The following is a 15,457-nucleotide window of genomic DNA, read 5'->3' on the forward strand; positions in this document are numbered from 1 at the left end:
AACAAAAACAATGTCATACTCCACATCATATTTTGAATATGGCTTAAAGGGTTAGTTCACCCAAAAATGAAAATTGTCATTAATTACTCACCCTCATGTCGTTCCATCCTTCGTTCATCTTCAGAACACAAATTAAGATATTTTTGATGAAATCCGATGGCTCAGTGAGACCTCCATTGCCAGCAAGAATAATTAACACTTTCAAATGCCCAAAAAGCTACTAAAGACCTATTTAAATTAGTTCATGTGACTACAGTGGTTCAACCTTAATGTTTTGAAGTGACGAGAATACTTTTTGTGTGCCAAAAAAACCAAAATAATGACTTTTCAACAATATCTAGTGATGGGCGATTTCAAAACACTGCTTCATGAATCTTTACGAATCTCATGTTTCGAATCATTGGTTCGGAGCGTGTATCAAACTGCCAAAGTCACGTGAACTATTGAAATTTCGAAACACTGCCTCGTAACGAAGCCTTGTTTACTGAAATCACGTGACTTTGGCACTCCTAACCACTTATTCAAAACAAAAGATTTGTAAAGCTTCACGAAACAGTGTTTTAAAATCGCACATCTCTAGATATTGTTGAAAAGTAGTTATTTTGATTTATTTATTTTTTTTGGCACAAAAAAGTATTCTCGTCGCTTTATAATATTAAGGTTGAACCACTGTAGTCACATGAACTAATTTAAATATGTCTTTAGTAGCTTTCTGGGCATCTGAAAGTGTTAATTATCTTGCTGTCAATGGAGGCCTCACTGAACCATCGGATTTTATAAAAAATATCTTAATTTGTGTTCTGAAGATGAACGAAAGTCTTACGGGTGTGGAACAACATGAGGGTGAGTAATTAATGACAGAATTTTCATTTTTGAGTGAACTAACCCTTTACATCTGAATGTAGACCTTGAATTGAATTTGATGTGCAATGAAAAAATAGTCATTGAATTTTATGAAGATTAACGAAGATTTGCTTACTGTCAGGATGAACCTTTATGCAAAACCGGAAATACTTTTACAAATAAGGGTACAGCCATAAGATGTAAGTAATGGCTCTGATAATCAAGATCGTTTTGCTCAAATTATAATCGCGATTATTAATCATGATTATTCTCATTTGAAATGTTTGTGTGTATTAGGGCTGCTCCCGACTAAAGATTTTTCTAGTAGACTAGTAGTCATTCATTTAAGCCATTAGTCGACCAATCACATGTTTATAATTTTGGTCTAATTTTAGTTTAGTTGACTATAAGGGAGCAGCCTAGTGTGCGTGTATGTATATATGTATATGTATATATATAAAATATCAAAAGGAATAATGTAATAAAGGCCATTTCACATACCGTGTCTTCTTTAACAGCCTGCACTTCACCTAATAGGCCTGTAGGATTTCATTTAACCAACTATGATAGCCTTATCACATGGTAAATCAATACAAAAATTGAATTGATTACAATTATATTGATAAGAGTAAATTGAACACTACTTACAATTAATATGATTTCTGGACATGCATGGCTTTGGTGAGTGATAAGTAGCATGTTTATTACGCTGCCGTCACTTTAAGACCTAATGCACAGATCCAATATACTGATACACATCAGATTTTCTCCCAGCTGTTTACGTTCACTTAAAGGCAGGGGTAAGCAATGTTTTTCACAAACCCTTTTTGTTACAACTGTTGAAACTCTCTTCACATCCTGATAGCAAACAGTAATGGTAGTGTTCAAAATATTAAAGCCGACACTGACTCAGAAAACACTAAATAATTAATGTCTCCTTGATATTTTTTCCAACACATTCATGGTCATTATTACATTGCCGGTGTGCTGCGGCAAGCTTTATGCAGTAATCCCACCCTGCCAAAACTCATTTCTGGAAGATGACACCCCTCATCCCCCCATAATATAAACAAAATATTATACTATTATATGCATTTGCGTAAGCTGCCTAACACGGGTTCTTTCGTTCAGTAGTATTCGTGCACCGAAAGTGATGTATTTGAGTCTGATGAAAAAGAGGTGAGGGTCTCCACAAAATCCTAATGCAAGTAGTCAAAGAAGACCGCATTCTCAGTATTCTTAGCGCTTCATAACATAAATGGTCTGTTTTAAAGATGTCTTTACTAACTTTCTGGGCCTTGAAAGTGGTAATAACGTTGCAGTCTATGGGGGGTCAGAAGGCTCTCGGATTTCATCAGAAATATCTTGATTTATGTTCCAAAGATGAATGAAGGTCTTACGGGTGAACACATGACACAGACAGCAGCAGGAATATTAGGCTGCTGTCACTTTAAGTCCGAATGCGTGGATCCAATATACTGTTACACATGCAACTTATTTCCCAACTGTTTGTTCACAACCAACATTGTAACATTTCTAGTACCAGTAAATGGTGCAAAACTTGGTAGACTATTAGAGGGCAGTCCTAGAAATTCCTAATATTAATAATTTCACCAATAATTTCATATTGTGTTAAAATTTTACTTTGTATTGTAGCACAGAGGTTGCATAAGTGCATTTATTCAACAAGCATAATCACAAACTATAAGATCGAGATTCATGTTTGGATTTATTATAGTTTGTCACTGAGAAGATTTGCTCAGATTTAGTTTTAGCAGAAAGTACCACAAGCGGCCTCATGAAGGAACACTGCATGACACTTTCCTTTGAAAGTGTCTTAATTAACAATTATTTTTTAAAAAGGCAGGAAATGTAATCTGTTAATAATAAAATAGTTCAATATAAAATATTTAGATATTTCCTTGTTGCAGATATAGACAGGTGGAGCTGGGGGAGGTGGATGGTTTTAGAGAAATTGAAGTAAAACAAAAACATGAGATTAAAAAATATTTCAACAACTTTAAAGTTTAATTAGATAGACCCATGTGTTGTATTTAATATCAATCAATTAGGGGCACAGATTTGTACTCTTATCTTTCAGCATACCTTCTGATGTTCATTCATTATTGAATGAAAGGCGCTCTACAAACATGCATCAACTAAAAAACAGCAGACTAAAAGATCGATGTTGGGATTTAAGAAATCTCCTTTCTTATTAGTGATGTTTGCAGGGGCAACACAACAGTTCACACACACATACAGTTTAAAAGGTTTATAAGGCCAGAAATAAATATAGAATAAATAAATGGTAAAAATAAGAGCCTTAAAGCACTAAACGTTTTGAGCTGAAAATGATCTGAAAATGAGCTGAATCTTCTCATTTATTTGAAATTGTCTTATGACATCCTCTGACCTGCTCTTCATCTAAATTGAAGTGTTTAATCAGTGTTTTTCTCTTCTTAACCGTAAGAGTGAGAGAGGGAGTCATTTGCCCCTTTTGACTCCTGTGTGTTGCTGTAACTCGCTTCATCAAACCCCAACTGTCAGTGAAGATTCAAGATGGATTAGAAAAACACATCAAAGATAGATTTCAAATGGTTCACTAATCATCCACATGGGCCATTTCTGCCACTTGCAGCTATATTTGCTGCTTATGTTATTATAAATTCATATTTTTACATCTGAAAAAACGTATATTTTAACAGGGTTGTTTAGACTTTTTATAGCCATTATATGCATGTATATATGTTATTACAAAAAAAAAACAACAACAAAAAAAACTAGTTTGTGATGTAGTTTAATAGAGCTGCTGACTACCATAATCCATCTCTTTATATTTTTTCCCTTCTTTTGGTAAGTCATGAAAATGCAAGCAAATAGTACAAGCACAAAAGAAACGCATTACAAGCAAAGAATTAAAGACATCATAGTCAGCGGGGGATCTAATAGAAATCTAAGGTAAAGCTTTGGTTAGCCAGTATTTTTTTTTTTTTTATCTGTAAATGAATCCAAGATCAAGGTCATAGTCTTTGGATCTTCCGACAATTCAGAGGTCATTAACATTGACTTCAGAAATCTGTCAGTTTTAATTGCCAATGAGTATGAAATTTTGGTGTCCTCTATAGTCGGCTAATATTAGATAAACACATTTCCTCCATTGTTGCCTTTAGCTTCTTTCAGCTGCACTTGCTATCAAAAATAAAACACTTTTTGCCCAAGAAAACTCTTGAGATGGCTATTCATGCATTCATAACCTCTTGTCTGGATTATTGCAATTCGTTGTATTGCAATATATATTTTAAGTCCCAGGTGGCTCGTCTTCAATTGGTCCAAAGGGCTGCTGCCAGATTTCTCAAGAAAGGTTGCAAGAATAACCATGCCACTCCCATTCTGATCTGATTCTCATATTCGTGTATAAATCCTTACATAATTTAGCTCCTCCTTATCTCTCTGAACTACTGTGTCCCTACAGCCCTTCCAGAAGTTTAAGATCTGGTGACCAAAGCTTACTTGTAGTCCCTTGCTCCAGGCTGAAACGCAGAGAGAATAGAGCTTTTTCTGTGATGGTGGCATAGATTGTGGAATAGCTTGCCTGTACAGATTAGAGTAGGACCTTCTTTGAGTTTTTATGTCTTTTTTGAAAACTCATCTGTTCTCCTTAGCATTTAACATATTAATGTTGGGAGAAACCAGGCAACACCAAGGAGGCAGTTCTCCTCTGGCTATACAGTCCAAATAGAATGTCAATAATTAAGTAGATATGTTACTACATTGATTGAACTGTTAGATTAAGTTGTGTAGGAGTCTTTGAGGTCCATCCAGGATTGAACATTAGAGTGGATGAGTATCCTGAGGGTAGGAAAGAATGCAAAAAAGACTAATATTAGTGTAGATGCTGTCCAATTGTTTTAAAGCAGGTGTGTGAAATGAGGTGTTTACGGTTTAATAACACCATACAATCATGAGCTGTAAGGTATGAATGAATTGGGTGTATGCATGACAGGAAAAAAAAAAGACCCTAAAAGAGTTTTTCTGCATTCCAAACAGTAATAGGAAGCCTGTTTCATAGTTTTGGAGCCAAGTAGAGGATCTGCATTCCATATGTACTGTGAAGCCTTTGATTTTTCTTTGTAATTCACTTCAACCTTTTCAAACTTTATGAGAGTTTTGATACTTTTTTGGTATGTAAATAATGCCATAAATGCCATTGCGATGTGCTGCTGCAGTCAGAATTCTTTTGAAATTTTGAAGAATGTTGATGCATCAGAGATGAATTTTTTCCCCCCATTCCTAAAGTTTACACTCCATTAGTTTACATATGAACGGTATTTGCATATAATTTACTACTTATTATTCATTGAACATTAAGATTTAAATCACTGCACTTCCTACCTGGAAGCCTGGCTTATTTCTGTGATTCTTAGTTGAACTTTTAATTAGGCAGGATTTAGCAGTGAGCAGCTAATGATTTTTATGGTTGCACTTTATTTTACAATACATTCCCTTTCAATGTACTTACAGTGTACTTACGAAGAAAGTACTGAATAAAATAAGGTAACAACATGGGTTAAGATTAGGTTTAGGGGTAGGTTCAAGACTAGTTATTAACCAGCTATTGTAATTATTACAATAAGTATAAAGTATGTACATGCGAAGCAACATCAGCATCCGTTTTGAGGACTTTTTGCTTTCTAACGTCTTTCCATCTTTGGACAGCTTTTCCAATTTGATAGTCCCTTACTCAGCCATCTCTTTTTCTATAGTCTTTCTACAAATGTCCTGCTTGCTCACTCTTTTCCTCTCCCATTATGAGCATACACCGATGAGCCATTACGTTATGACCACCTATCTAATAACATGTAGGACCTCTTTTGATTCGATGTGGTGGTGATAAGATTCTGGCGTATCTGGTACCAACATGTCAACAGCAGGTCTTCCAGTTTCCGTATATTGTGGGGTGGTGGTGATGTAGTGTGAATTCACTTTTCCAAGTTGATTGGGTTCATGACAGGCCAAGGCATTAGCAGAAATTCACCACCATGTTCCTCAAACCACTCCTTGACTATTCCGAAAGTGTGGCATGGCGCATTATCCTGTTGGTATGGCCATTACTGGCAGGGAACACAGTTGCCATGAACGGGTGCTTTTTAATTGGGCCTGAAGTATCCCAAGAAAACGTGAACGGCACGTGAACAACCTACAAGGTGCGCCATTTCTGAGATTGAAGTTCCAAGGTGCCGTGCCATCACAGTTTGTTCTTTATCAAACTCCGATAACTCGGCAGCTTTTCCCATTCTGACACCGAACACTCTACTTACTGAAAGCTGGTCCTCGGGTGGTATACTGCTCTGTGAACTGCAACTGCCGCACCGTTCGGTTGCCAGGCACACTCATTGGTCTAGGCTGGGGGTGGTCATAATGTAATGGCTCATCGGTGTATATGCCCCCCCCCCCATTGCTGAATTTTCTATTGCCTTAGTTTGTATCAGTCACTCTTCTCTTCCTTCTCTGCAAATGTCTCCACTGCTAAAACAACATACTACCACGAAAAATTAACAATTCTTCTGACTCGTGCATGCTTTTTAAAACCTTTTCCTCTCTTTGTCACCCCTCCATTCATCAACTCGAACAGCTGACACCTTTGCCACATTCTTCATAAATAAAACAACAACCGTCAGAGGCCAATACTCCACACCACAAACTGACAAACACGTCTCAACAGCAAACACACACTCTCTCCACTCCTACTCTCCTCTCCTTCTCTTCGTTCTCAGAAGCAGAAGTCTCATACTTTCCGATCACCCTACTACCGGTCTGCTTAATCCTACTCCACTCATCTCCTTCAAGCCGTTTCTTCTTCAGTTGTACCTGCACTCACTCACATTATCAACACCTCTCTTCACACTGGTACATTTCCCACAGCATTTAAGCAGGCTTGGATAACCCCACTGCTTAAGAAACCCACTCTAAATCCAGCACTTTTAGAAAACTACAGACTGGTATCCCTTCTTCCATTCATTGCATAGACACTTGAGCGAGTTGTGTTCAACCAACTCTCTACCTTTCTTACACAGAACAACCTCCTAGACAACAACCAGTCTGTCTTCAAAAGCGGCCACTCAACCTGAGACTGCACTGCACTTAGTTATTGAAGCTCTGAGACTGGCAAGAACAGCTTTCAAATCATCAGTATTCATCTTGCTGGATCTGTCTGCAGCTTTTGACAGTTAATCACCAGATCCTCCTGTCAATCCTCACGACAAAGGGCATCTCAGGAACTACACTCCAGTGGTTCATGTCTTACCTCCCAGGTAGATCCTTCAGAGTGTCTTGGAGGGGTGAGGTGTCTAATTCGCAACTTCTTGCTACTGGGGTACCTCAGGGCTCAGTGGTTGGAACGCTTCTCTTCTCCATCTACATGTCCCATTCCTGCATATTTGCCTTATAAAACATTTAGGAAGATCAGCCTCTTACTAATGGAGCTTGCTACACAACTCCAAATGTTTGCTCTATCCAGGCTGGACCATTGTAATTGTAAAGAGAGCGGCATTATCTGGTGGTAATTTTTTAATTTGCCTCTCCTCTGTTACTGCTATGGTCCGGGTGCACACGAAACACATTCATTGTCCCGCTACAATAAATTCATATCGCATAGACACGCATACATGGGAGGTTGACATAAAATGTTTTTCAGGCTTATTTTTTTTAAACTTCAAATATTAGGCATAAAAAATATTGAGTTGTGTTGTACTGACTCTTGAATTTCCAAAAATATATGTGGTCTTTTAGATTTTGTATAGGAAATTGGATTTATTCACCAATTTGTTGCATTTGTGCCTAAAATTGTCATATGGTGTGACATAAAAGATATTCTATTTAAAATGAAAATGAGATATACTCTCCCTAACTAACTTAACCATAAATCTTTATCATTTCTATCTTAAGATTTTACTTTTTTTTTTTTTTTTTTTTTTTTTTTTGGTGCAGATCCATTAGATTTTGTATTATTTTTCTAAATCATCATGCAAAGTAAGACATCTCTCTTCAGCCTTTCCAGATATTTTAGATTAATTCTGACAAACCCTGTTATAAATCTAACAAAATGCTTGTTACTCTTGCTGATACTATCTCTTTTGCTCCACTGACTTAATGATTTTAACTAAAGTCTTTTTACTGTCAGAATTCTGAGTATCAAACCAAATGATATAGAGTCACACTATATGACGAACACACCACAGTCTGTCGATGCAAAAAAGTGTATTTTATATGCATTCAACATTCAATGAATTCAATTAACATTAATAGGACTGAAAATCATCAAACATACTAACATCATTTAAAAAAAAAATGTATTTATGAAACTCAGAAATATGAGTGAATCAAACCCCATCTCATGTCAAGAAACTTCAACATGAACATTTTAAAATTAGAGGACAGTGTGTTGTAACAATTATAATTGTTAAACAATAAAAAATTTTTTATCAATTCACAATTTATCGAATGTTTTAGATTGAAAATTCATAGACATTTATAGTATTAGTAATAACGGATAATAACGGATTCACATTGGATCTTTAAACATGGAAGCTGAAAGACAAAAACATTTCAGACCATATTAAACTTGAGCCAGTCAATCTGAGATGCTTCAAGAGATGGAGGGGTCAAGTTCATAATTGCATTCACTTTTTTTTTTTTCTGTATTTCTTTCGTGCATCTCTCTACATCTCTCATGTCTTGGAGGAAGGGAGTACACACTGAATGCTCTGAGTTTTCCTCTTTGTTTCTTCTGTTTATACCTGTTAATGAAAAATATATAACGATTAAGATTTTTTAGTTTATTTCAGCTTCACCATCTTAATAGTATCCTGTGTTGAAGTTACACTAGTATGCATGTTGTGGCCTAGACTTTTATCTTTCCCTATAGTAGGTGTCTGTTCTGTGTGAACTGGCATGATCTCTTTACTTTTCCTCTTTTCTCTCAGGACCCCCTCTCTCCTTGCATGGTCAGCATCGAGTCTTTCCCTGTATTTTTGTGTCATCACTTTACTTGACATTTCTGCCTGACACAGGCAAAAAAAAAATGCATCTTTTAATATGCAAAGTATGGCAGACATGGTGAAACATGGTTAAATTAAGTTTAAAATTGAAAAGCAATACATTAAAGGGTTAGTTCACCCAAAAACAAAAATTCTGTCATTAATTACTCACCCTCATGTCGTTCTACACTCGTAAGACCTTTGTTCATCTTCAAAACTCAATTAAGATATTTTTGAAAAAATACTATGGCTCAGTAAGACCTCTATTGACAGCAATGTCACCGTCACCTCTCAAGATCCAGAAAGGTACTAAAAACATATTTAAAACAGTTCATGTGAGTACAGTGGTTCTACCTTTAATATTATAAAATGACGAGAATACTTTTGTGTGCCAAATAAAAAAAAAAAGACTTTTCAACAATATCTAGTGATGGCCGATTTCAAAACTGCTTCATGAAGCTTCTGAGCTTTACGAATCTTTTGTTTTGAATCAGTGGTTCGGATCGCGTATCAAACTGCTAAACTACTGAAATCACGTGACTTTGGTGCTCTGAACCACTGATTCGCAGTGTTTTGAAATCGGCCATCACTAGATATTGTTGAAAAGTCGTTATTTAGTTTTTTTGACGCACAAAAAGTATTCTCGTCGCTTTATGATATTAAGGTTGAACCACTGTAGTCACATGAACTGTTTTAAATATGTTTTTATTACCTTAATGGATCTTGAGAGGTGGCGGTGACATTGCTGGGAATAGATGCCTCACTGAGCCATCGGATTTTTTCAAAAATATCTTAATTTGTGTTACAAAGATGAACCAAGGTCTTTTTGGTATGGAACGAAATGAGGGCGAGTAAAAAATGATATTTTCATTTTTGGGTGAACTAAACCTTTAATTGTATGGGTAATTTAATGTTCATTAAATTCTTTCAATATGTTTTGATTATTTTTTTAAATTATAAATGAATAAAGGTGTATGTAATATTGTGTGACAAATGTATCATATGGTGTGACTTGGAAAAACGGTCACGCCATATGATGTTTTGTTCAGTTAAGCTAATCTCTTGGTTAACTAAAAACAGCTAGCTTATACTTGGCATGTAAATTGCCACATGGCAGTGATGATTTTTAAGAATCAATAAGTAAAATTTGTAAAAAAGTGTTTCATTTTTATGTAAATGTTACACCATAAGACACAAAACATTGACCACTAATGAGCAAATTGGAAACAGAGCTTTTTAATTAAAAATCAAAAAGTCAGAACTCACCTCATGACCTTCCAAACCACTCCAGAGATGACACTGCAACTTCCTGGTTGAGTTTGGACCTCTTCATCATAATGATGTCCAAATTATTGCCCGTTCAAAATATAGATTGTAATGTCATCCCAAGTGATGCCCATTTTATGGACAAAATGTATTTGGCCAGAACTTGCCTAAAAATCATGCCAATAATATCTTGTGAGAGGAACAACATAAGGATATATATTTTTAACAAATACCCATTTTCATTAGTATATGACAATATGGACAGGTAGAATTGTATGTCATGTCATCCACCCACATATACTTTCAAGTATAATTACCAGTTGGTTGACATGTTGTGTGATGTAATAAAACACCATCTTTTGCACCATATTGCATTTGTTGGTGCACATGAGTTGGTCCATCATTTTCGTTTTTCCATCTTGGACCATAACACATCCAGGGAGTGGGCTGCCAAAACCCATTGGCCTACAGTAATGCTCTCTTGGTAGGCCTTCAGGCATGTACTCTCAAGCCTCTGCAACTGATCCAGAATTGTATGGCATTTTTTTTTCCATCCAACACTTGATCCATTAATACTAATGTTGTCACAATACCAAAATTATGACTTTGATAATGATACCTGACTAAAACACCTCGATACCCATACTGAATTGATACCATTGCAAAAAACAAATAACAACAACAACAACAAAAAAAGCTAAAGCTAAAACTAAAATGGTGAAAGTAATTAAATAACATGACAGAACTTAAAGGTTTAGTTCACCCAAAAATGAAATTTATATCATTAATTACCCTCATGTCATTCCAAACCCGTAAGACCTTCTTTCATCTTCGGAACACAAAATAAGATATTTTTGATGAAATCCAAGAGGTTTCATTTAGCATTTGTATTGTAAATGATTGACTACAAGAGTGTTTTGGTGCACTGTGGATTGGTCCAATCCACTTTGTATTTTCTCCTATTCACATAACCAGGACTATGTACAAACACAATATTTTTTCAGCGCAGACATCTAGCAAATATTCACAAAGTTGTTTGTTTGAGTGACATCTGTTGAGCGCGTCAACACAATGGCCAATCAGAGGTGTTTAAGAATCCACTCAACAGTGCTCAAAATGCTAGGGGGAAATGCTGATATCATCACATTTTTTAAATTTCAGTACTGATTTGTACCAGATTTGGTACATCCCTCATTTTGGGTGCAAAGCTCTTTTGTATGTGATTTTAATGGAAGCTGAAAAGAGTTTTAAATGATTAATTGGTTTTTACGTTCTTCTGTGATTCTAAAATTAGATTTAGTCTTGTAGGTATACGTTAAATTTGCAGAATGTTTACACTTAAAGGGATAGTTCACCCAAAAAATTGTCATTTGCTCATCCTCAAGTTGTTCCAAACCTGTATGAGTTTCTTTCTTCTGTTGAACACAAATTATATTTTAAAGAGTGTTGGTAACCACAGTTGACGGTAGCCATTGACTTTCATAATGGGGAAAAAAATACTATGGAAGTCAGTGGCTACAGTCAAAAATATCTTCTTTTGTGTTCAGCAGAAGAAGGAAAGTCATACAGGTTTGGAACAACTTGAGGGTGAATAAATGATAGCAGAATTTAAATTTTTGGGTGAACTGTCCCTTTAATGTCCTGCTTTATGGTCACTTTAAGTCCTGATTTTACAGATGCTAATAGGTGTTCTTTTCTTTTCCTACAGCCCACTGTTTGTCACTTGGAAAATCGGCCGGGACAAGCGGTTAAGGGGTTGTATAGGTACATTTTCTGCCATGAACCTGCACTCAGGACTCAGGGAGTACACCCTTACTAGGTATGCCACATCTTTGAAATTCTGCATTTCTCTCTCTAATGTGTCTCCATTCATATCATGAAATGACTTATTCAAGCTTTCTTATTTATTTTCGGGGGATTTTGATTTGGGCTTCAAATTAGATTTATTACCAAAATATGAGGATTTCCTGTTTTAACACACATATGACTGCATCTTGATTTAATTTCTCTGAAAAACTTCTCTAAAGGACCTGTCCTTATAAAAAGTGGTGTTTTACTGCACCACTAGCAGCACTAGCCCAGCTCCCTTTCTATATGTTTGATTAACATTGTCCCACCCCAAACTATTGGTTGTCCCAGCATTTTTAGGTTTTGAAAGCGCCACAGTGTTTACACATGTGTTTAAGACTGCGTTCGTAAGCATAAGTGGCCCAATCAAATTTTTGTGACTTGTGAATTTCCACATTAATTGCGCTCCATCTCTACTGATGATAATAATAATAACGAGGGGTCCATCTGGTTATAGAGCCCCCTCTAGACGCCCATGTATGAACCATTGCCCAGCCCTAACGGCAGACAAGTCTGATGTGAGTGGAAAATTCAAATATGCAAAGTACCTCAAAAAGACATGATTAAATATAATGGATGAAAAAAACATTTGTGTATTCAAGACATGAAAAATTACTTAATTTTAAATCTGTACCATAGTGACATAATTATATAAAGATTTGAAGCAATTCAGAGAATAGGGATATTTCAAAGTTTGTTAAAAATGACACTTCCTTTCGACAGTAGGTGGCGCTACAACTGTGACCCACTATATCAATGTGATCAGCCCACAAAGACAAACGTGTTAAGTTTGATGTAAATCACATGATGCACTAATATGATATAGGACACTTCCTGTTTCCCTTTTGTTTTGGTGTTTATTGCATCGATATGGCAACACCGTTCGAGATACCAAAAATTCCTTCGCAATTTAGCATCTTCATGGCATTGTCATGGTTTTACCTAGGTTTGGTGCAAGTACAGTGTTCCTTTAAAGTCTTAAAAGTTTGAAATTAGAATCTAATGATTTTAAGGCAATTAAAAAAAAAAAAAAAAAAAAAAATATATATATATATATATATATATATATATATATATATATATATATATATATATATATATATAATTTTTTTTTTTTTTGCTAGGCATTACATTTTAAGGCGAGGTCTTAAAGTTTTTTGAAAAATATGTTTTTAGGCTGTGTAGCACCGAGTCTTAGGTAGTAACCTACCCAATTCGCAACTTGACTTTGTTAAATACGTCTCGGCAAAAACGGTCAATCGGTCGACCATAAGTTGAGTACTGTTTACATGTTACATATAGTACCATTACAATGTGTTTTGAGAATGAGTACGTTTGTTCTTCATTTTTGTACAGTATTAGCTTTAATTTCTTCAGGTCTTAAAATGTCTTAGTCTTAAATATTTAAAAAAAAAAGCGTGCAGCAACATAAATACTGTAGGAGTGTTTCAATTTCTACAGCATTCCATTTTCAAACATTCCAAAATGGCTGAGTTCCGGTTGGGCGGAGCTAATAAAGGCCAACGGGAAATATGTCTGTCATGTTGAGGACAATGTCCCCACCCAAACTGTGACTATTAGATAAAATCTGTGACAAAAACAGCGATAAACAAATGTGGAAAATATTCAGCGCTATGGAGTCAACTGGTCGCACCTATTACAAATGAATTGTATAGAGGGAGTGAATTTCGAGGGGTGGGTGGTGTTCCAGTTCAAACTGGTTATTTTTTATTTTTTATTTTTTGGGGGGAAAATTAAAAGGATTTCTTTCTTTTATTCACTCAATAGCCTATGAAAGTGCAGGGTCCCCATGGGTCTTTAGAAAGTCTTACATCTTAAATTCAGTTTTATCAAATTTAAGGCCCCACTCTTTTCCACTTAGACTGCAGTTACACCTTTTACATTAAGGGACAATATTTGCCCCCTTTATAAAAAGGTATTTACCTTTATAAATACCTTTTATAAAATAAATAATGCTTTAAATAAAAAAAAAATGCTCAAAAGAGAAATATGCAGTAATGGTAAAAACGAATTGATAATTTTAAATATTAAATTATAACCACCAGTATGTGTTGGTAAGTCAGTCTTTATAAGTGAGTCATCGAGTCATTCATTCATTCAGTAACAAAGCAAGTGGCTGCATTCATGAATGGATCATTGAATCATTGACTCACACTTTGTTCAAAGCCGCAGATTTGTTCACGAAACACCGCTGTGTGCTGCAGTTCTGCTGTGTCTTTCGTTGGAGCTATTATTTCATTACAAAATAAAGCAAAAATACTGACAATACTGTTTAAAATGTACATCACTTAATATTACCCTTTTGTATGTTGAACTGTTGTATAAAATCAATGTCATATTTGAAATCGTGTGGATATTCGGGAAACATTGCATTCTTGCTCGTATAATATGATCAACATTAAAAACAAGAATTCACACAAGGTATGTTTTTGTATCGAAGAAAGTTTTAATCTTAAATCTCTATGGACAGTCTGTCTAAATTTGTTCTTAATGGCGTCTTTGTTTGTAGGCGGAACATTAAAGAACGCGACACGCACGTCTCCCGGACATCCTATAGAATTTAACCAATCTTTAAGCGTTTCCTGTTAAGTGTGCCATTTGCATCAGATGTTCAGCCAGTGGTCCGTGGGCATGATGTCTGAGGCTGAGACGATTTGGCCCCTAATAATAATAAAATCAAGAGAATGCACACAATGCACTACACAATGTCAAGTAGACTTAAGTCAAGGGCACAATGGCAAAAAATATCCTAAAAAATAAACAGTTTCTAAATGTTATGACATTTGGTCCTAAAAGTCTCTAAACCTTCCGGTAAATGTTAAGGTATCATTGTAAGAAATGGCCAGATATATAACATTTTTAAAGTAACTTTTGAAGTTGTGAAATGTTCTATGGCACGAGTTTTCAAACTGTGGGTCGCAAAGTCACTTGGCTGCAGCTAAATTTACATTTCAGTGAATGACACACAAAAACAGTTTAGTCTAGGGATGCACGACATAAGAACATTAAATAGAAATTATGCCTGGATTGATTTTTGAATGGCAAAGGCTGCGATTTAATTATATAAATACACACGCTGCATGTTTCGTATTGAAGCGCACGTGTGTGTTTCTGCAGCATCTCGGTTCATTATGAAGCTGCACGGTGCGCATTATTAATGAGAAGAAACTCGTTCACCCAGTCACTGCGCTGTATTCTGCTTGAGATCGCATTACACCAGATAATTCAAATGTCACGAAAGGCTGTTTCTGGTCTGTTCATCAATCTCTGTCGTCTGTTCAGCTTAACTCTGTTGTCTTTCAGAGACATGTTTGTAAGAGTGCGTTGTTTGCATTCCCTTGTGTGCATTTAGCTACCTACCAACACAAGTAAAATAAGTCTGTAAAAAGTATTTCACATGTAACGAATTTCACATGGATTACTTGCGTAAACATAACATGGGT

The 15,457-nt window shown here is 35.7% G+C and overlaps 1 protein-coding gene across 1 annotated transcript in view; it reads left to right on the forward strand.

Moving 5' to 3' along the window:
• The window catches only part of ammecr1 (AMMECR nuclear protein 1), a 52,908-nt gene that overhangs the window by 3,043 nt on the left and 34,408 nt on the right, over nucleotides 1-15,457 (forward strand). Inside the window, exon 2 of the mRNA XM_048167229.1 lies at nucleotides 11,854-11,964. Within this exon, the coding sequence (XP_048023186.1) occupies nucleotides 11,854-11,964 (111 nt within the window). The remainder of the gene's footprint in view (nucleotides 1-11,853; nucleotides 11,965-15,457) is intronic.

This window comes from Megalobrama amblycephala, linkage group LG18 (genome assembly GCF_018812025.1).
Source record: "Megalobrama amblycephala isolate DHTTF-2021 linkage group LG18, ASM1881202v1, whole genome shotgun sequence".
NCBI lineage: Eukaryota > Metazoa > Chordata > Actinopteri > Cypriniformes > Xenocyprididae > Megalobrama > Megalobrama amblycephala.